The following is a 20865-nucleotide window of genomic DNA, read 5'->3' on the forward strand; positions in this document are numbered from 1 at the left end:
CATTTTCCATTAAGCAGCACTCAATCCCTATGTTATCAGTTATAACTCCTGCCATGTTCTTTAGACATGAATGAAGTCTGATAAATACTGACCCAGCGTTGATGCCAGTATACACTAACCTTTCAACCCAGCTCTTATAGTTGGGAATATCCTTGGCATATAGCAATTTGTTCGATGGAGAGTCCTTGCCGAGTCGATGTTCAGATGTTGAACAAGAGTCCATGAAGGTCTGTGCCACAACAGATAGACACGCGTCTGTAATACTGCTCTTGTGAATGTCAAACACGAATTGTGGATTCTTAATCACGTTCACCCAAAATCGTAATGGTAAACTGCAAAACGTAGAGAATATTAGAATTTGAAGGTACTGTAATCATAAGGAAACCACAATATAGAAATGTAGCAATGCAATATCTGACAACATCTATACAGAGTAGCTGAATTTTGATCATGTAAGCACATATAATGCTGGATGATCCCCTGTAGCATTGCACACGAGGAGTTAAAGCTAAATACAGCATTGAGGCAAAGCTGAGTGTATAATTGGACTCTGGTACAGCAACAGATTAGAGGAGGAGGAACATGAAGGAATTAAGTATGAGCAGCAAAAGGTGAAACTATCTAAAAGCTTGGTGGGAGGAATCTGGGGAGACAATCTCTCTGGGGCCAGCATATGATCCAATTTTCTCCATTAGCCTCTGTCACTGCCAGAGTATTAAGCATAACTGGGAACAAAGGAGGATGGTGGGGGCAGTTTACCAGTGACAGACTTCAAATTTGAACTAATTCAGTTCTGTGTTTATTGAATTCCAAGTTTAGATTTTACAAAATAATATCTCTAAGCTGCTCATAGTAACATGTATTCAGCAAAAAAGGATCTGTAAATAAACGCCACCACCTGCAAGCTCTCCTCTAAGCCACTCATTATTCTGACTTGGAAATGTATTGCTGTTCCTTTTATTTCACTGGGTCAAAATCTTGGAATTCCCTCCCTCAGGGCATTGGGGGAAAGCCGGCAACACATAGACTGCCATGGTTCAAGGTGGCAGCTCACCACCACCTTCTCAAGGGCAACTAGGGACAGGCAACAAGTTGTGGCCAGCCAGTGACACCCACATTTTATGAGAGAATAAAGAAACTAGAATGAAACAGTGTAGGGATTTAGGGGATGAGCCTCTAGAGTACAGGGGCATGATGGCTAGGAGAGCAGTCAGAACCATCAATGAAAACTAAACAAAAAATAAAATTGTGAATGCTGGAAATCAAACAAAAATAACTTGCTGGAAGCATTCGTGAAGTGAAAGTAGAGTGAATGCTTCTCTTTCTCTCCACAGACGCTGCTAGACCTGCTGAGTTTCTCCAGCAATTTCCTGCTTGTGAACGAAACCAGCTGTCGGTTTTGTAAAGCTAATGGGCTAAAACTGCCCAGGGAGCTTTGGAAACCGGCTTTAGCCTGCCAACTTCTAGACTTGACTTGAGCCATTAGGCTGATATATACCTGCTTGAGAGAGGCAAGTTGCCTATATAATGTACAGGATTGGTCAACTAGAAGTACCTTGAGACAGTTTGATGCAGCATCCACACATCTTTCACGCTGGCTAGGTGAGTGGAGCTTTACATGCACTGCATCAACTAGTGTAAAGCTTTGCTTCTTCTGTTGATCTCCCACCATTGTCCAAACACATAGCAACCAGAGGAAGTAACATCTCTCTCCAGCTCCTCACATTCCCCCAAATGTTTCTGTATAGCCAGGTGCAACTTGTGTATGGCTGGGTTCATTACTGTAATTGCCCCATCTTGTTCCCAATTCCAAACTCCTCAAAATTCCATCTTGGGATTGAACTGGTTAATAATGGAGTTGAAATTGCATCGCACGGGTCTTCACATGGTTGCTACTATGTAAATGATGCCAAAAACCCAGAAAGAAACTGATCAAATCAAACAGAAACCAAGAACTGGAAGAAGGCTTCTGAAGAAAGGCCACTGGACCCAAAATGTTAACTCTGCTCGAGTTTTTCCAGCAAACTGATCATGTTGACCAGTGTTGGAAACAAACTGCAAGGAACACTGTGCTTCCAAAAAAAATTGGAACCATTCATGTTACAACTGGAACCATACACTCAACAAACAATTGGATTAATGCTTCAATAACACTGCATTGAAAAAACTAGGAAGTCAGTCATTAGAACAATAGCTCTTATAAATTTTATTATCAATTTCTTCCACATGCATAAACAGGAAACAAGATCAAGATTAGGACTAATCGCTTTGCTGTAAATTGTTATGGATTGTCGAGTCAGTCAGCCAATCAATCACAGAATGGTGAAGAAAGGCAATGTAATCAGAAAATGGATGTTATAATAGAAGATAATATTCATAATCTAATTACTATCACAATAACAGTTTTTTTAATGTGACATCATGTAACTGGTAGGAATTTAATGAAAGCCCATATTAGGCACAGAATTTGAAAAAAAAATTGCTCTTAGGATTAAAGATTTTGAGTTGCAGGAATTCTTTTTTACTAAAGTACTCCCGTTTTTAAATGAATAAATGTTAGTTTCATGAGAATTTTAATTGAATTTTAAAAAGACATGTTCATTTCTTTTTTCCTTTAACTAGCAAGCAGCATCCCACTTCACTGGGCTGCTCCAATTGTTACTGAAGTGAGATGTGTCTTTCCTCAAAATAAAACAGTTGATGCCACAACTGTTTTGAGTTTGCTCTGGAGTTGCAGAATACCTAGTAAATCCAAGTTACAGGCTGGGAAATTTGTTTCGCCTCTCATGCTACTAATTTTACAATTGGCTAAACTCTCCCCAAAAAGGCATGGATTCCAGAGTAGCTGAAGTGCCGATGTCTCGTGTTAGCAAGTATTCAGACAAACGTTCTAATAATGATTGCTGGTAAATCATCATTTCAAAGAATGGGGAGTGGATGTAAGGCACATGATGAATCTCTCTCTCTCTCTCTCTCTGACAGACAGGAGTGGCAATCCTGGCTGAATTTTCTTCATTAAACACATCAATGCCAAGATCAACTTATTGCCTCCTGAGCAGATTGAGATTTGAATCTGGGAAGAAGTGAATTAACTCGCTGTGCCATGAAGGGAGAATGGCATGTAAATCTGTTTAACATTTCCTCTTGTCTCTGAGAAGTAACAAAATAAGTTTGAATCAATAGTCTTCCAATGAGAATAATATATATATAACTCCAAGATATTTACAGCCTTAATGCACCTGGTTCTGAAAACTGATTTATTGTTGAGTGTGTTTAGGGAGAAGGCAACATAACCAGAGAATTTAAGCAGTGGCAACAATGTCTATGCTTTAACATTGCTAACCACTCATTTGGCAGGTTAATTGGAATATAAGTCCCTCCCAACTTTTCTAATTTCTACTCACCCACTGCTCCATATCCCGAGTCCAATAATGGTTCCCTGTTCCATGCATACTTAATCTTGTATCTTGTTTTCAATGTCCTTGTCTCATCTTCTTCTGTCTTACATCACTTCCTCAGTCTTTACTCTTTTCAGTCCTACCTTCTAGACCTCTCTGACAAATTCCTTAAAAGTTGCTGCATTTCTATAGCTCCTTTTGCCTTTACAAACTCTCTCAAAACCCATCACTTTGGCCAAGCTTTCAAACATCTATTCTAACTATCCCAACATGTCACTTAAAAACAAAATCTACTTCACTTATTTTCTCCTTTCGTCAACTCCATAAACTTCATTGATGGAATCTTTCCTCCTTTTATGTTACTGTCCTGCAAGGTGCTATACAAATACAAGTTGTTGTTTCAAGTGTAACTTGGACTCTCAAATTGAATTGTTCCAGCTGATGGTGAAGAATGCAAACAAAGTTCAAGAGAGTTTAGAAAGTGCCAAGACAAAGTCAAGATCCTTCCCCACTATCCAACTTCCAGGTGCTTGACTTAACAATAACAGAAATCCTTGTTTGGGAGCCTCTTCATACAAAAGGTAGAGTCAGAGGTGGTGATTAGAGGAGAGAATTCCACAGACAGAGGCAATGCGTAATTTTTTTTGATGCTGGTATTCTATAGAGTGCATGCTGACTGATTGAGATGCAGTCAATTGCAGATCACTTAATGTCTTAATGCAGCAAAAGACAGATAAGATCAGACTGTTGGGAAAGGATGAGACTTAATTAAAGCAATAAGTAACCTTATCAATTCTTATCCTCCATTGCATGATAGAATGGCAATCAATTGTGATTGAAAATTTATCTTTGAAAGCAATTTTTTATGTTAACAAATGTGATCTTATCAGAGCTTGATTACAGTGCTAAAAACATTACATTTTTCAAAGATCCTTTATCTTTGGCTGTTTAAAATAAAACCCTATAATATGTTACAAAATAAAATTAAAGCCACCGCTTGTCAAGAGACAAAAAATATTTGGCTCATCACAGTGGAAAGCAGGAATAAAAACTCTTTTCCATTCGTTATTCCTTCAAAACCAGATTCCTCTTTCTCCTAAAATAAATTACTTCTTTGTCCAGTCTTTGCCTTCCCATGACCTCTTTCCATGATTCAGCTGGATGAATCATATCACAGGCTCCACTTGAAAAGTAGCACCTGGGTTCACATCCCCAGCCACACTGACAAGTTTAGCTAGCCATGTAATCAAATAAGCAGAATGAGCACCAATATATTATTCGCTTATTTCAAGTGCCTCCACAATCTCTAGGCACACCTGTCTTCAGATAGAAGTGCTACTTCTGGAGGACAGCTCACAGGAAAGAACATTCCTGATCACCTTGATGTCCTTGTTGTGTCATAATTCTCACGATTACACTCTTATCTTCAGAAGAAAGAAGCTCAATGCTCATTAGCATTTAAAGCAGGTGTGAATCACTCCTCGACTCTACCTAGCTGTCAAGTTCACCAAATAAAGAAAGATTTATCTCAACCTATACAATAGCAACAATCATTTATAGGACTAAGTAGACCTTTATATTTTCCTTTTAATTCCAATGATAATTTCTCCACTGCTAATATTCACTGAATCTCTCGTCCCCAACTCCTCTAGCCTCACCTCCTGCTAATATTGTAAGGAGCTCATAAACATCTTCATCACAAAGAATGAGAACATTCATTCAGCTGCCTCTTCACATTTCCTATTTCTTCTTGCTCTCAAAGGCAAACCTCCCCAAAGGTCATCCCACTGCCCAAGCCCTGTATTCACATATTCACCAGTCTATGCCCTCTTGCCCTCTCTAGATATTTTTAATCACCATGATCAGATGTGTTATTTCTCTGAAGCCAGTGGGACTTGAACCCAGGTCTTCTGGTTCAGAGGGAGGAATGCTACCACAACATCGCAAGAAACCGTTCGTGCCCCCTCTGAATTTTGTTTTATTAACCTTTTGGAGCAGGTGGGACTTGAACCTGGGTCTCTCAGTCCGACAGTAGGGACACTACCACTGCACCATAAAAACCCCTTAATGCCCTCTCTATTTTTCAAAATCTATTTTTAATCAACCTGTACAAAGATGTTATTACACAGCTCTGGGATAGGGTGGAATACGAACCTAGGTGTCTCAATCCAGGGGTAGAGATACTACCATTACACCAGAAGATGGCCCATTATGTCATCTCCATTTTTAAAAATTTAAAATTTAAGGCTTCTGCGTCTGGGTCGAGTGGTCTAAGCCGATGGGATTCGGATTGCAACCTCCACAGAGTCGAGGGTTCGACTCCCTTTGCCACAAGGCAGCACAGTGGCTTAGTGGTTAGCACTGCTGCCTCACAGCACCAGGGTCCCAGTTTCGATTCCGGCCTCGGGCGACTGTCTGCGTGGAGTTAGCACATTCTCCCAGTGTCTGCGTGGGTTTCCTCCAGGTGCTCCGGTTTCCTCCTATAGTCCAAAGATGTACGGGTCAGGTGAATTGGCCATGCTAAATTGCTAGTGTTAGGCACATTCGTCAGAGGGAAATGGGTCTGGGTGGGTTACTCTTCGGAGGGTCGTTGTGGACTGGTTGGGGTGAAGGACCTGTTTCCACACTGTAGGGAATCTAATCTTAGAACAAAACCTATGTTTTTCAACATTATAAGCCCCTGAGGAGCAGGTGGGACTTGAACATCGGCCTCCTGCACCAGGGGTAGGGATACCATGATTGAGCCACAGAGCCCTCGGGATTTGCTTTCATTTTATCACAACCTGTTTTCCTAATCAACCTATCTCAGAGATGTTAGTATGTGGCTCTGGAGCAGTTGGGACATGAACCCAGGTCTCCTAGTCCAGGGGTAGGGATACTACCACTGCACCACCAGCAGGCACATCATTCCCTGTCTACATACTTTTCCTATTCAACCTGTTCTGAGATGTTATCACACACCTCTGGAACAGGTGGGATTTGAACCCAGGCCTCATAGTCCAGAGGGAGGGACACTACCACAGCACCACAAGAGTAATACATATATGTAATACATACACACTGTGGTATTAGATTATTTGCCTTTCATCCTGTCTTAGATAAGACAGAAGTTACTCCAAATAGATACTTGGAAGATCAAAATCATTGCACTCAATTCCCACCTTTCATCCCCAGCCATTGATTATACCTCACCTTCCCATGGCCACTGACTTAAGCCGAACATGACCATTTGTAACATTGTATTACACAACCCAAATTAGCTCAAACTGAAAGCTTGACCCTCAATCTACACTCATCTCAAAGAATGCCTATTTTCCCCGTGGGAATATGGTGCCTTTCTTGTCAATGACTCAGTCCAATGATTATTCATTTGCTATCTCTAACTTTAACTATTTCACTGCTCAATTTGACGGCCCCCTATTCCACCCTCCTTACATGTTTTAATGTGTTAAAACTACCGTATACATACATTCTGTTGTTTTATTTCAAAACATTATTTGCTGTACACTTTTTTTTATCTTTATCCCTTAAGCCTTCCTGAACCTTTAAGACAGAAATACATAAATCAATAAATACTGGTAATGGACAAACAGTGAGATTTGTCATTCTGATTCTGTCTTGGTTAGCTTGAAGACAAAGGAGGAAGTTCAATGTTTTGCACACAATTAAAAAACTGACACTGGATTTTAATGCATAGGTTTTACACAATTTATTTAAAACCTAAAGAATTGGAAACAGATAATAGCTTGGCCAATCCAAGCATAAAATCAGTACGTGGTTCAAACTCAACTTGCATGATGTGAGTGATATGGTTTAGAACAAAATAAACGTCGCAGTGTTGCTTTGGGAAGTGCTGAGAATACACTTAGAATTCCCAAGTACATGACCCCTATTAACATAGATCTACAATCAAATAATTAATTTCCACATTTTATTCCAACATGATTACAAAATTACACCTGAAAATACACCCATTTTAAAATTGAATTCATTATGAAAGGTACTTTTAAAAAAAGAAAGATCTGTGACATTTTAAGCTTTTGACTTACATATGCTTCTGCCTCCTTATCTGTCGCACAAACATTTTCAGCTTCAATGACAATGAAAATAACTGAGGTCAATATTGCACACACACTTAAAAATAATGAGTCCTTTTGAACGTCATGATAGATGAAACTAAAATCTAAGCTGTTCCATTTCTGTAAATCTTCTTGTCTATAAATCCAAATGAGAACTGAAATGTCACAGCACTGCTATTGAGATTAGGAGGGGAGGAGGAGGAAATATCCCTAATGTGTACATTGCTGATACAGACATATGTGCATATATGCATTTTTAAAAATTCAGGTACTGTAGGCATGCTGATGGGCCTGTGTTCGTTGTGCATTCTTAATTATCCTGCAGAAGGTCTTAAATCTGTCCATCATCCACATGGGACACTCAGAAGTATAACGGAATACTCCCACTTGCCTGGATGGGTACAACTTCAGTAACACTCTAGAAGCTTGACATCATCCAGGATAAAGCAGCCCATTTGATTGGCACCGCATCCACAAGCATCCAATCCACCCACCACTGACACTCAGCAGCAACAGTATCTACAAGATGCACTGTAGAAATTCACCAAAGATCCTCAGACAGCACCTTCCAAACACACAGCCATTTCTATCCAGAAGGACAAGGGCAGTAGAGACATGGGAACACCACCACCAGCAAGGTCCCCTCCAAGACACTCGCCATCCTGACTTGGAAATATACCTCACTTCTTTTCCTGTCACTGGGTCAATATCCTGGATTTCCCTCCCTAATGAGTCTACCTGCAACATGTGGACTGCACCATTTCAAGAAGGCAGCGCATTATTACCTTCTCAAAGGCAACAAGGGATGAGCAATAAATGCTGGTGCAATCAGTGTTACCCACATCCCATGAGTGAATTAAACAAAATCCTGTTCAACTTGGGAATGAGTGTGAATTGTATGTGTCTATATGTAAACTAATAATAATTTTATTACTTCCATTCATTTAAAATAATAAATAACATTTGCAGTTCACTTTCGAGTCAGAAATCTACAGCACAGAAAAAAGCCTTTCAGTCAATTCCATCCACACCCATATCTGGTCAAAATCAATCACCTAACGATTCCAATCCCATTTGCAAGCCCTGAATGCTTTGGCATTCCAAGTTCACATCCAAATACTGCTTAAATGTTACGAGGGTTTCTGCCTCAACCATCCTTCCAGGTCGTGAGTCCCAGGTTCTAGAGTCAGAGAGTCATAGAGATGTACAGCATGGAAACAGACCCTTTGGTCCAACTCGCCCATGCCAACCAGATATCCCAACCTAATCTAATCCCATTTGCCAGCACTTGGCACATATCCTTCTAAAGCCTTCCTATTCATATACCCATCCAGATGCCTTTTAAATGTTGTAATTGTACCAGCCTCCACTACTTCCTCTGACAGCTGATTTCATACACACATCACCCTCTGTGAGAAAATATTGCCCCTTAGGGCTCTTTTATATCTTTCCCCTCTTACTCTAAACCTATGCTCTCCAGTTCTGGACTCCTCCACCCCAGGAAAAGACCTTGTCTATTTATCCTATTCATGCACCTCATGATTTTATAAACCTCTGTGTAAGGTCACCCCTCAGCCTCCGACGCTCCAGGGAAAACAACCCCAGCCTATTCAACCTCTCCCTGTAGCTCAAATTCTCCAACCCTAGCAACATTCTTCTGAATTTTTTCTGAACCCTTTCAAGTTTCACAACATCCTTCTAACAGGAAGGAGACAAGCATTGCATGCAATATTCCAAATGTGGCCTAACCAGTGTCCTGGATAGCTGCAACATGACCTCCCAACTCCTTTACTCAATGCTCTGTCCAATTAAAGAAAGTATACCAAACACCTCCTTCACTATCCTATCTCCCTGTAACTCTGCTTTCAAAGAACTATGAACCTACACTCCAAGGTCTCTTGGTTCAGCAACACCCCAGGATCTTACCATTAAGTGCGTAAGTTCTGCTCTGATATACTTTTCCAAAATGCAGCACCTCACATTCATTTTAATTAAACTCCACTTGCCACTCCTCAGCCCATTGGCCCATCTGATCAAGATCCTGTTGTAATCTGAGGTAACCTTCTTCGCTGTCTGCTACACCTCCAAATTTGGTGTCATCGGCAAATGAATTATACCTCCTATATTCACATTCAAATCATTTTTATAAGTGATGAAAAGTAGTAGACCCAACACCAATCCTTGTGACACACCACTGGTCACAGGCCTCCACCACCACCCTCTGTCTTCTATCTTTGAGCCAGTATCCAAATGACTAGTTCTTCCTGGATTCCATGAGATCCAACCTTCTCACCAACTTTTGGGCAAAAAAAAAGGTTTTTCGTCCTGTCTTCTCTAAATCTTGTGCCCCTTTCCTCAAATCTATGCCCCTGATCATTGCGTTCCCTTTGATGGAGAGAAGTTTCTTCCTGCCTACCCGATTTTGGTCCACTTTAGTTGTGACAAATCTCCAGGGCATCTCACAGTTGTATTATCAGTTGAAAATCAATACCGAGCCAAAACTAAATAGATATTAGTACAAATGACTAAACTGGTTGCGTTTTAAATTTATTTTAAAGGACAGTGAAGAGGTGTTGGAAAGGCAGTGAGGTGTGGAGTTGAACACAGAAGACATGGTCATGGGAATAAACTGAGTGCTTTTCTGGTTGATCAGTGGCCAGCGGTGTATCGTTGGGATCAGTGTTACTACTGCAATTATTTACAATTTACATAGATAATTTGGAGTTGGGACCAAATGCAGTGTGTCAAAGTTTGAAGATGACACTAAGATAAGTGGTAGATAGGTTAAGTGAGCAAGTAAGGGTATGGCAGATGGAGTACAATGTTGGTAAATATTAGGTCATCCATTTTGGTATGATTAACAACAAAATGGACGATTGCTTAAATTGTTAAAAATTGCAGCATGCTGCTGTGCAGAGGAACCTGGGTGTTCTTATGCATGAATCACAAAATGTTGGTGTGCAGGTGCAGCAGGTAATTAAGGAGGCAAACTTAATACTGTCCTTCATTGCTGGAGAGATGGAGTTTAAAAACATCCATCACTTTATCAAAAGACTTCCAGAATCTAAGCACAGTACATCTATTCATTCCTAGTTATCCACAATGTGGTCCATTCTCAAATAATTTCAACAGATTGGTTAAACATGATTTCCCTTTGACAAAATGATGTTGACCCTCCTTAATTATTTTTAACTTGTTTAAGTGCCATGCCATGACTTCTTTAGTATTAGAACCTCAGATTTGCCCTGGGATAGATGTTAAGCTGACTGGACTATGGTTCCCTGCTTGGCATCTTGTGCCCTTTCTGAATAAAGGAATTACATTTGCTATCTTCCAATCTAATAGGACCGTCCGCATATCTAAGGAGGCTGTAACGAGTGTACGCATTTGTAGAAATAGGGTACCGCAAGGCCATGAGGAATTTGAAGACAAATACATAAACTTTACATTTGAGGCATTGAATGTAATGCTGATGCATGAACAGAATCAAGCATAAAAAGCAGAACTTTAATGAAATGACCATTAAGAAAGGTTGAAGATGAGAAACCATGTATAAACATAAAGCTCATCAGAACCTTTGACGAAGGAAATATAAAATAATTGGCTTTTGCAATAGGACTGAGACAAGCACGTCAACTAGGAATCCTCTACTGATGACAAAGTTTAAACGCTTGGATTCTTCATCGCAAGAGAATCCTTATTCATATTAACTGAGTTTTGCCTATTTCAGTTGGTCTTTTAGAAGTTAGTTTTTCATTTTATTGGTTATGCCTTTGGAGATATGATCTGTTCTTGGCTCAAACTACTTTTTGCTAAATTGCTCAATGACCCTAAGATTTGACCACATTGAAAATGCTAGCTTTAACTTCTGGCAGCTGGATACATGGCAACAGGCACCACAATAACGTCCATGAAGCTTCTTTCAATTGTCTACAATTATTTCAGGTAGAACTGCTACAATAATCTTGGAAAAAGCTTTACAATGTTGTTACCAGAGACTGATTGTTGAAGTTGTTGGTTAATCCGAATGTGCACCCTCTGCTGAAATTCTGCAATTCATATGGAATACATTTTAATCAATACCACATTCTCATGCTATTCATAAGTTTGCAGTTCCATTTTTGCGTCAAAGTGGCTGACATGCTCTCCTTCTGCTAAAGGAAATGTGAAGAAAAATGAAACTTTGCAAACTTTTAAATATCTGAAAACTTACATGGGTCATGATGTGATTTTGTACAAACTGTAATGCAGAAGCTGAAGTCAACTCTGGGTGCAGTATGAGCCAACACAGTCTGCAAGCTTGAAGTTGGTCCCTGCACAAACTCATTAGATCCATAAAGGTAATCATGTTACTTAATGAAAATTATGTTGAAATTAGGAGATGGTCAATGAGCACCATATCGGTTAGTGCATGCTCAATCATAACATTTGCAGGTCAAAGGTCCCTGACATCGTTGAAGCACAGGCCTCAAAAGTTCAAAGTGCACCATTGCTATTGTAGCTCTCTCCATTCCCCATTACGATAAAAACTGATGCATAGAAAGCTGGCTCCTGACACTATGATTCTTGATCCCGTTACATCACCCTTCTCCCCAATGCATCTTGCAAAATATGTTCAGATTTCTGGAAAGCTTTCTTAACTGGATAAACTCAGCTCATTCAACTTGAAGCATACTGCTGCAGTTTAGGGTCTTCATTACTGGCCCCAGTGAGTAATTTTACGATTGGTTGAAACAGCCAAATGCATCACTTACCAGTTACTCTTCCATGTGTGCCTAACATCTGTGTCATGGATGACATGTCGGTCAGCCTGCTCATCCAGGAAATCAAACATGTATTTAATGGCAAGTGGCAAGGCACTGCCACGGTGTACTGTGCTGAACAATGTCTCAAACAGGTCATCTACAAACTTCTGCAGAGTGCCCTGTAAAGAACAAAAGAGGAATAAGTACGCATTTAATCATCATGCCATTCACATAACACAATCTTGTATATTAGCACATAAAGAGACAGTGACGTAGTGGTAATGCCACTGGATGACAATCCAGACCCCTCAGGTTAATGTTCTAGGTTTGAATCCATTATGGCAGATGGTGAAATTTGAATTCAATAAAAAGAAATCTGGAATTAAAAATAAAGCTACTCGAATGGTTCACTAATGTGCATTAGGGAAGGAAATCTACCATCCGTGTCTGGGCCACATGTAACTCCAGGGATGAGTAATAAATGCTGGTCTAGCGAGGAATGCCCAATTTCCCATGACTGAGTTAAAAAAAATTCAATCATATACCACATTTAGTGGAGTAAAGCCTCCTCAGGCAGTGCATCAGAACATCAACAAATATGATTTGACAATGAATCACTTAAGGAGATAACAGGATAAGGTGATCAAATGTTTGGTCACAGTGCAGTTTTTAAATCAACATCTTAAATGAAGAGAGGCAGAAAGCACAAGTACTTTAGGGACAAACTCCAGACATCTGAAGAAATAGCGGTCAATCGTGGACCATTTATGGAGGAGCGCCGCCATAATGAGTGCATTTCTCAAAAAGTACACATATTGCATACTAGTTTATGTAAAAGCAAAAAGACCTTAAAGCTGATCTGAAATATTCTTCTATCTTCAACTTGACATAGTGCCTGCAGTAACTGTGCGTTTCTGGACAAGGACAAACTTCGAGACGATTGCATAGGCATAGAAACAAAAATCTAACTGAATAGTAAATACATAAAGACGTTATCAGACTAAATGAAGATATGCAGTTTGTCAGTGAAATCAAAATTATTTTTCCTACTTTTGCCAGATGTACTTGTTAAAGGGGAATGCATTTTTAAACAGAAATGTTTTAAACTTGTTTACTTTATCCCAATGTGTGTGATGCATCATGTTGAACTTCTCCCCAACATACAACCAACTCAACTTCCTTCGCCACACCTTCCAGAGTTCTCATACAGACAATGTTGTTAATCTATCTAACCTTTGTTGCTAGCAGTCTTGTCAGGTAGATTTCAGATACCATCTTGCTGCCACGGTCACCCTCCTTCTGGTCTCCATGATCATGGTTCTTTACTAGATGCCACACTTTAACACCACTCTCTAAATCTGGGGTAATCATGGGAGCCCGAGAGCGTAGACTGTCAGGACTTCCAGTGTATCGTAAGGTAGAGTCTAGAATGTGGGACAAGACAAACATTATTCAATTCAAATCAAATTAGCCATTGCAAAACTAGACTGACAGAGCAATGAAATTTCAAAATTTAAAAATAAAAAAACACCTTACAATGTTGTATGACAGTGTGATGTTACAAACCAATCAAACCTAAAGAATAAGATCAGAGCAGCTACGATCTGGTTGAATGGCAGATCAGGCTCAAAGAGCTACTTCTGCTCCCATTGTGTATGTTCCAATGAACATTTTGTGCCTTGAAACCTCAACTTGAGCTTTCTAAAATGAAACAATTTGGTATTGGAGCACAGACGGCACGAGATACTGTTCTCTAGTATTCTAAACATACACAATGATTCAAGTCTTTTGTTAGCTGTAGAGGCAACCATCACATGGATATGTCCTCACTTTCTGTTCTCTACATTACATGATTCTGTAGTGTTAACACATTACTTTTCTCAGTTGGAATTGAAAGTACGTCCTCTAGCCTTGGGGAAAATAAGTTGTCATTGTTCATATTTCCAGGTTATCAAGGTTTATCTTAATTTTTGTAAAGGAAATGCTGGAACATGGTGCTGATTTTCTGTCATTCATATTTGCATATCTGGGTATTAAGGATGTACAAAAGGTTAAAATTCAATGGATAATAAAGAAGTCTCATTGCAAATCCATTATTTTCTTTGTATAGCAAATCTCATGAGTGGGAAATTATCTTGATTGCTCAGAAATATGTTTGCATGTTCAGCATGGAGATTCTTGTTCATATTTGACTGAAGTAGTGTCCACAGAGACACACACTCAAGAAATACCAATAAAAGCTGTGCATGGCCACAGTAAACAACAGGATCTGTTGCAATTAGTCACTCCTAGTGATGGAGTGTGCTGGAAAAGTGGCTATAATGGGTTTCAGTACAAGCAATCATCCCTTTGGATCTGCAACTAGTGCCAATTATAGTTCATGCAAGCACCTCCATAAATTCACAAATATCATGTGGTGAATTTAATTTCTGATACAAGATTCTTACACACTGGCTTGGATCTTAACTTACCATAGCGGCTAATGGATGTCCGACACATACTGGTTGTAGTTGGAACATTGTAAGAAGAAGTTTGTTTGGGGACCAGAGCAACAACAGAGCGATCAGACACCTGCAAAGGATTTAAATACGGCACTTAACTGAAAAATCAAACAGAATCTTCTTAGTTCCACAAAGGTTTCCTTCATGACAGTCAAGTGTCGGATCTCCATCCCTGTTTAATGCTGCAGCAGTTTCAATCCACAATTAGCTCTGTCACGACATTCAGAAATAACTTTTGATCACCTCTCCAAAAATACATTACAAACTATTTCCCCCCAACTCTCAGCATTTAGATCTAAATGGCCCAAATCAAACAACAGTGCAGCCATCAGCCTAATTGGATATGCTAAAAATCATTCAAGTGACACTCAAAATCATAAAATGCAGCCTCGCTGTATCAAGTAAAAGAGCCACTTTTTTCTAAATGTCACGTTGCCCTCACCTTCACATATAAACACACTGGGATCCTTTTTTGCTTTGTTTTCACAAAAGGTTTTGTGTTTCATTTGCACTTGAGAGCAAATATAATTGAGCCAGGGTTGAACTGGGAGAGCAGATTAAAATGCTGTCTTTTCAATTCTATGATTCAGGTCATGAATATATCCTGATTGATAGGCAATAATCTTACCAGTTTGCCAACTAAAAGCTAGACATTTAGATAAAATCAAAATCCAATTCAAGCCATTTGACCTCACATCCTGGCCATCAGTATACAATGTAGGAAATAGTATTTTTTGCACTGCCACAGCTTAAGGGTGGCATTTCCATATTGTTCTAAATGTTGAGCAGATATTTGCCAACAATCTGTTTTTGTTCTATCCAATGTAAGTTTGTTTAGGCAGGCAAGGAAGCCTAAAAGAGGTCTACATAATTTTAGTCGGAACAACATGCAGTTGCATGTAAAAACTATATTTCAACATAAATAAGTGTAAGATTTTGTTCTGTGGAAACTAAAGTTAGCAAAATTATTTTTCAAGATAAGGGATGGTTCTTTAAAAATAGACATGATTTCATATTTATTGAGACTTGTAGTTAATAGAATGAAGACTATATGGTGACTGGAGCTGGCTGGCAGGGAGCTGTGTGAAAATGGAAAAAAAAATCTCATTGAAATATCCATCAGCTCATTAAAGGAACATTCCTTCCTGCTGTGCAAATGCTCAAATAGTGAAAAAGACTTGCAATAATTAGCAAATCAAAATGGCAACCGATTTTATACATGTCAAAAAAAAAGTATTCAGGGCAACAGAAGTAAAAGATCTCATTCATCAATATTTGTCACTGTTGTAATACATGCATTTCCCACTGACACAACTCAGAAGTGGTTGAAACACAACCGAGTAATGTACATGTTACGTTGGAAGTCAAATAGATCAAGTTAATGTTTAATTTGTCCTAGTAAAACTTTAAATCGTACTGCATGTTGGAATTTTTTTTTAAAAGTAAGAATGTTTCATATATAGTCATAGAGATGTACAGCATGGAAACAGACCCTTCAGTCCAACCCGTCCATGCCAACCAGGTATCCCAACCCAATCTGGTCCCACCCGCCAGCACCCAGCCCATATCCCTCCAAACCCTTCCTATTCATATACCCATCCAAATGCCTCTTAAATGTTGCAATTGTACCAGCCTCCTCCACATCCTCTGGCAGCTCATTCCATAAACTGACCACCCTCTGCGTGAAAACGTTGCCCCTTATGTCTCTTTTATATCTTTCCCCTCTCACCCTAAACCTATGCCCTCCCCGACCCCAGGGAAAAGACTTTGCCTATTTATCATATCCATGCCCCTCAAAATTTTGTAAACCTCTCTAAGGTCAGCCCTCAGCCTCCAATGCTCCAGGGAAAACAGCCCCAGCCTGTTCAGCCTCTCCCTATAGCTCAAATCCTCCAACCCTGGCAACATCCTCGTCAACCTTTTCTGAACCCTTTCAAGTTTCACAACATCTTTCCAATAGGAAAGAGATCAGAATTGCACACAAAATTCCAACAGTGGCCTAACCAATGTCCTGTACAGCCGCAACATGACCTCCCAACTCCTGTACTCAATACTCTGACCAATAAAGGAAAGCATACCAAACGCCTTCTTCACTATCCTATCTACCTGTGATTCCACTTTCAAGGAGCTATGAACCTGCACTCCAAGGTCTCTTTGTTCAGCAACACTCACTAGGACCTTACCATTAAGTGTGTAAGTCCTGCTAAGATTTGCTTTCCCAAAATGCAGCACCTCACACTTATCTGATTAAACTCCATCTGCCACTTCTCAGCCCATTGGCCCATCTGGTTCAGATCTTGTTGTAATCGGAGGTAATCCTCAGGTAAACAAAAGTTTAACAAACATTTAGTTTTCATTGTTAATTTCTTCTCAGTATGTGGCTGTTCTGCTAAGGTTGATATATATTGACATAGAAGGTGACAGCAAGCTTTTCCTATTTCAGTTTAGATGTAATCAAATGGCTTGTCAGGTTGTTTGACAACTCATTCCCCAGGTTGGTGTCATTTATCGGTCAAACTGGGCAGACAGCAACGTGACTTCTGTAAGGGACATGAAAAAACTAACTGGGTATGCTATAAAAGTGCCCTTGCTTCAGAGCCACTTTAAGCATTTTTTAAAAATTCAATCAAGCAAAGATTCTTAAACTCCCACAGTGAAGTTTGAATTCAACTTCAAGGTGATGAAATTAACATCACAAAATGTCCTCATGTAAAAACTGAAATCATGATTTTAGATGATGTTGCCAAAGAGCAGGATAAAAGATTATAATCATACGAAGGCCAAGGACAGAGGTGAACTCCCGAGGTTAGAACATGGGTGCGAGATGAGAAACCATTGCAGCACATTCTATGAAGCCATAAGTTATCCTCAACGCATTGATATTTAGAAGTACAACCTTCTAGTGATGATTTCAGGCTGGTGAGGAAGATTGGGAGAAAGAGGTTTGAGGTAATGAAGAATGCAATGTCAGACAAAGTTCAAAGCAGATTAAAAGAATAGACCTAGATGCACTGAGGAAGGTGGAAGATACTAATGTGGAAGCAGCAAATTATTCTGTTGAGCACAAGGTAGACATTATGAAGTCCTACATGTTTTTGTGGTGGTTATGCTAGAGTGAAAAGGGTAATAGTGACAGAATCTTGGGACAGCTACTTTTCTAAGTACTAACTGATCTATAATTTGTAATCTGGAGAACAATCACGATGTCCAGTATTAACCTTCTATGCCCATTTAAGGTCACCATTGAGGTATTCCCTGTAGGGAGGTTGCTTAAATGAATGCATGTTCAGATCAATTAGAGGCTAATCACTGCCATTAATAGAAGCTTTTTCTAGATTGACAGCTGCCTGGCTTCACTCCCTAGGGAAGAGCAACGTTATTGTTTGTCATAACAGAAACACTACTCCAATCAAAAAACTTATACAACAATCTGCACTGCACCAAACAGGAATCTCATGCATCAGATCCTGGTCTCAATGAAAATGGTACCAGATACAGAGAACGTGCAGTTGGCTCATTTTGTACAGTAGGACAATTTCACTAAGCCGAGTGGAACATCACAAGCAGAATCACTTGAGGTGCTGCACTCCTCCAATTCTCAGAGGCAGAACACCAAAACTTTAACTCATTACAACAGAACAACCATTTTAGAAAACCTTTGCAAATCCCTCTTTTCATTTGTTTCAAAATTTTTCCCAAAAACCTCTTAGTAGCAGCTGCCAATGAAATGGTAGGGAGGAACGTGTTGACTAAAATTCAAGGATTGATTTGACACGTACTAAATCGATTTGACTTGTAGACTATACTAGTGCAAGTTAGCAGCATTATAAGATTGGCCTGCAGCCCTGAACATCACCCTCAGCAGAAGCATACTTTATGTGCATTTATTCAAAAACTTATGCAAACATGGATTAGGCCATTGATTTTATGGGCAAATTATGGACCAATTCTGAGGAAGGGTCACTGGACCCAAAGTGTTATCTGTGATTTCTCTCCACAGATGCTGCCTGACCTGCTGAGCTTTTCCAGCAATTTCTGGTTTTGTTACTGATTTCCAGCATCTGCAGTTCTTTTGGTTTTAATTTTCTGGAGAAATTGCATTTTCTTTTGTGATGCACTCAATAGGAGTTAAAGTGTGGTATGAATTTACCGTGAGGTGGGACAAAAGAAGTCCGTGCATTTTTTTTAGTCCAATGAACTAGACCTGTTTGTAGTTAACTGAACTCAGTTGTGACTGAGATAGCAGCACTGAGTACGTCAACTGGGCTTAGGATCACCGTTGAATAATTACAAAGAAAATCACCCAATAGGAAATTGAATTTGCAATGTTAGTGATCAAGATTGGATTGGCTGTAATGCCATGGACCCATAACCTGCAAACACTAGCAGATTTTGTGGTAGCCATCCCTTGTCAGGTATTACATATGAACCTTGAATTATCTGAATATTAGATTATCCTATCTAGAGGTCCCGAGAGAAAGATTACATCAAAGAGCTGTTTCAACCCTGATTGCGTCTTTTGTTTACATGTACAATGATTAAAAATGAACTGAAATGCTGCCAAGAACAGTCCTGGACAGCCCAGGCACTGGTTCTAAATGACTGACCTCCCATCCTCGCGCTCTCCCCCCACAATTTCCCTTGAGTTCTACATAGGGGTGAACCCTAAATCTCCCTTTCCCAGATAATCTCTCCAGCATTGTCCTCTACAGGGCAAAGGTGGAACTTGTCAAAAATGTGTGTGTATGTGCGTGCTATTTGGAGACTTACCCCACAAAGGCAGCAGCAGTCTTACTGTTGGTGTACAGTCCGGCTGCCCTGGTGGGTCGGGGGGTTGTCGGCCAAGGGGAAGTGGATTGGGATTGGACAGTTGGTGGGGATGACGGAGTTGTGGGCAGAGAGTGGGGCGGGGTTTGACAGGGTTGGGAGCAGGTGGACGGAGTTGGAGATGGGGTAGGACTGTGTTGGGGGTGGGCAAGGTTGGATGGGGTTGAGGGGAAGGCAGGGGCAGGGTCTTGCATGCAGTGTGTTGCTGCCTCATCTCCTGAACGGGGAGAGAACTTCATAGGAAACTCTGAGCCCCAGAGGAAATCAATTAACCGAATAATCAATTATCCGAACGAAATAGTGCCGATAATCGAGATTCCTCTGCATATAAATATTTGAAGTGCATTTCTTCATGGATCAGTCACTTCCAGCCAGGACAGGCAACAGCTTTTAAGGCAAGACTAGACAGGGACCTCGGACAGAAAACCTGGGATCACACTGTGCTTCCTGGACCATTATGGGAGCATATAAGTAGTAACCCAAACACTTATCCAAAGGGAAGGGAGGAAAAGTAAAGAGTGAGAATTGGCCACGGGTCTGTTCGGTGTGAATACTTCATGGCTTACTAAGCACCATACATGATGGTGAGATCACATCCATCTTGGTAAAGCATGAAACAAAAGTGGGAGATCAGGACAGCAGCAAAAAATAAAATGTAATTTGGAAATAGGTGCAGTCATAAACTGAAATTGGGAGAAAAAGGTAAGGCATTTAACCAGGGCGATGTTTACTTTCAAAGCTTTGTTAACATTGGTACACTGGATTGATTTGGCAAATCAGATTCAAAATTGGCAGAGTGATAGAAAAGAGGAAAAATGGTCAATGGAATTTTTAATCCTTGAAAGAAGTTTGTTTTAAAGTTTCCCAGGGGTTTGTATTGAAACACTTGCTTTTCCTAATACATATCAATGAACAGTAACTTAGTGTACGGGGCACAATTTCAAAGTTTAGAGACAACATGAAATATGAAAGAATTGTAAACTGTGAAGACAATGTCGAACGCCAAAAGAACACTTATAAGTTTGTGGAGTGGGCAGATAGTGGCAAAAAATCTTGAATGGATGCATTTTGGTAGAAAGGACATTTAAAGACAATATAAAGGTCCAATCCTGAAAGGGGTGCAGGTACATAGGTATGAGTATATGTGAACACAGATCATTGAAAGTGGCAGGATAGGTGAAGACAACAGTTAATAAAGCATACAATTTATTCAGCTTTATTAATAGGAGCATAGAGTACAAGAACAAGGAGGTGATTTTGAAGTCATATAAGACACTTGTTAACCCTCAGCTGGAGCATTATTCTAGGTTCTACA

General features: G+C 39.9%; 1 protein-coding gene across 2 annotated transcripts in view; it reads right to left on the reverse strand.

The window, feature by feature from the left end:
• plxna2 (plexin A2) overlaps positions 1 to 20865 on the reverse strand; it is a 463799-nt gene that overhangs the window by 12198 nt on the left and 430736 nt on the right. Inside the window, exons 27-30 of one of the 2 annotated variants that reach the window (XM_060845449.1) lie at positions 14694 to 14793; positions 13456 to 13646; positions 12232 to 12401; positions 120 to 332 (exon numbers count right to left, since the gene is read on the reverse strand). In XM_060845449.1, the coding sequence (XP_060701432.1) occupies positions 120 to 332; positions 12232 to 12401; positions 13456 to 13646; positions 14694 to 14793 (674 nt within the window). Of the gene's footprint in view, positions 1 to 119; positions 333 to 5808; positions 5879 to 12231; positions 12402 to 13455; positions 13647 to 14693; positions 14794 to 20865 lie in introns of those variants that run through there. The other variant, XM_060845451.1, reaches the window with a different exon arrangement.

This window comes from Hemiscyllium ocellatum, chromosome 26 (genome assembly GCF_020745735.1).
Source record: "Hemiscyllium ocellatum isolate sHemOce1 chromosome 26, sHemOce1.pat.X.cur, whole genome shotgun sequence".
NCBI classification, from domain to species: Eukaryota; Metazoa; Chordata; class Chondrichthyes; order Orectolobiformes; family Hemiscylliidae; genus Hemiscyllium; species Hemiscyllium ocellatum.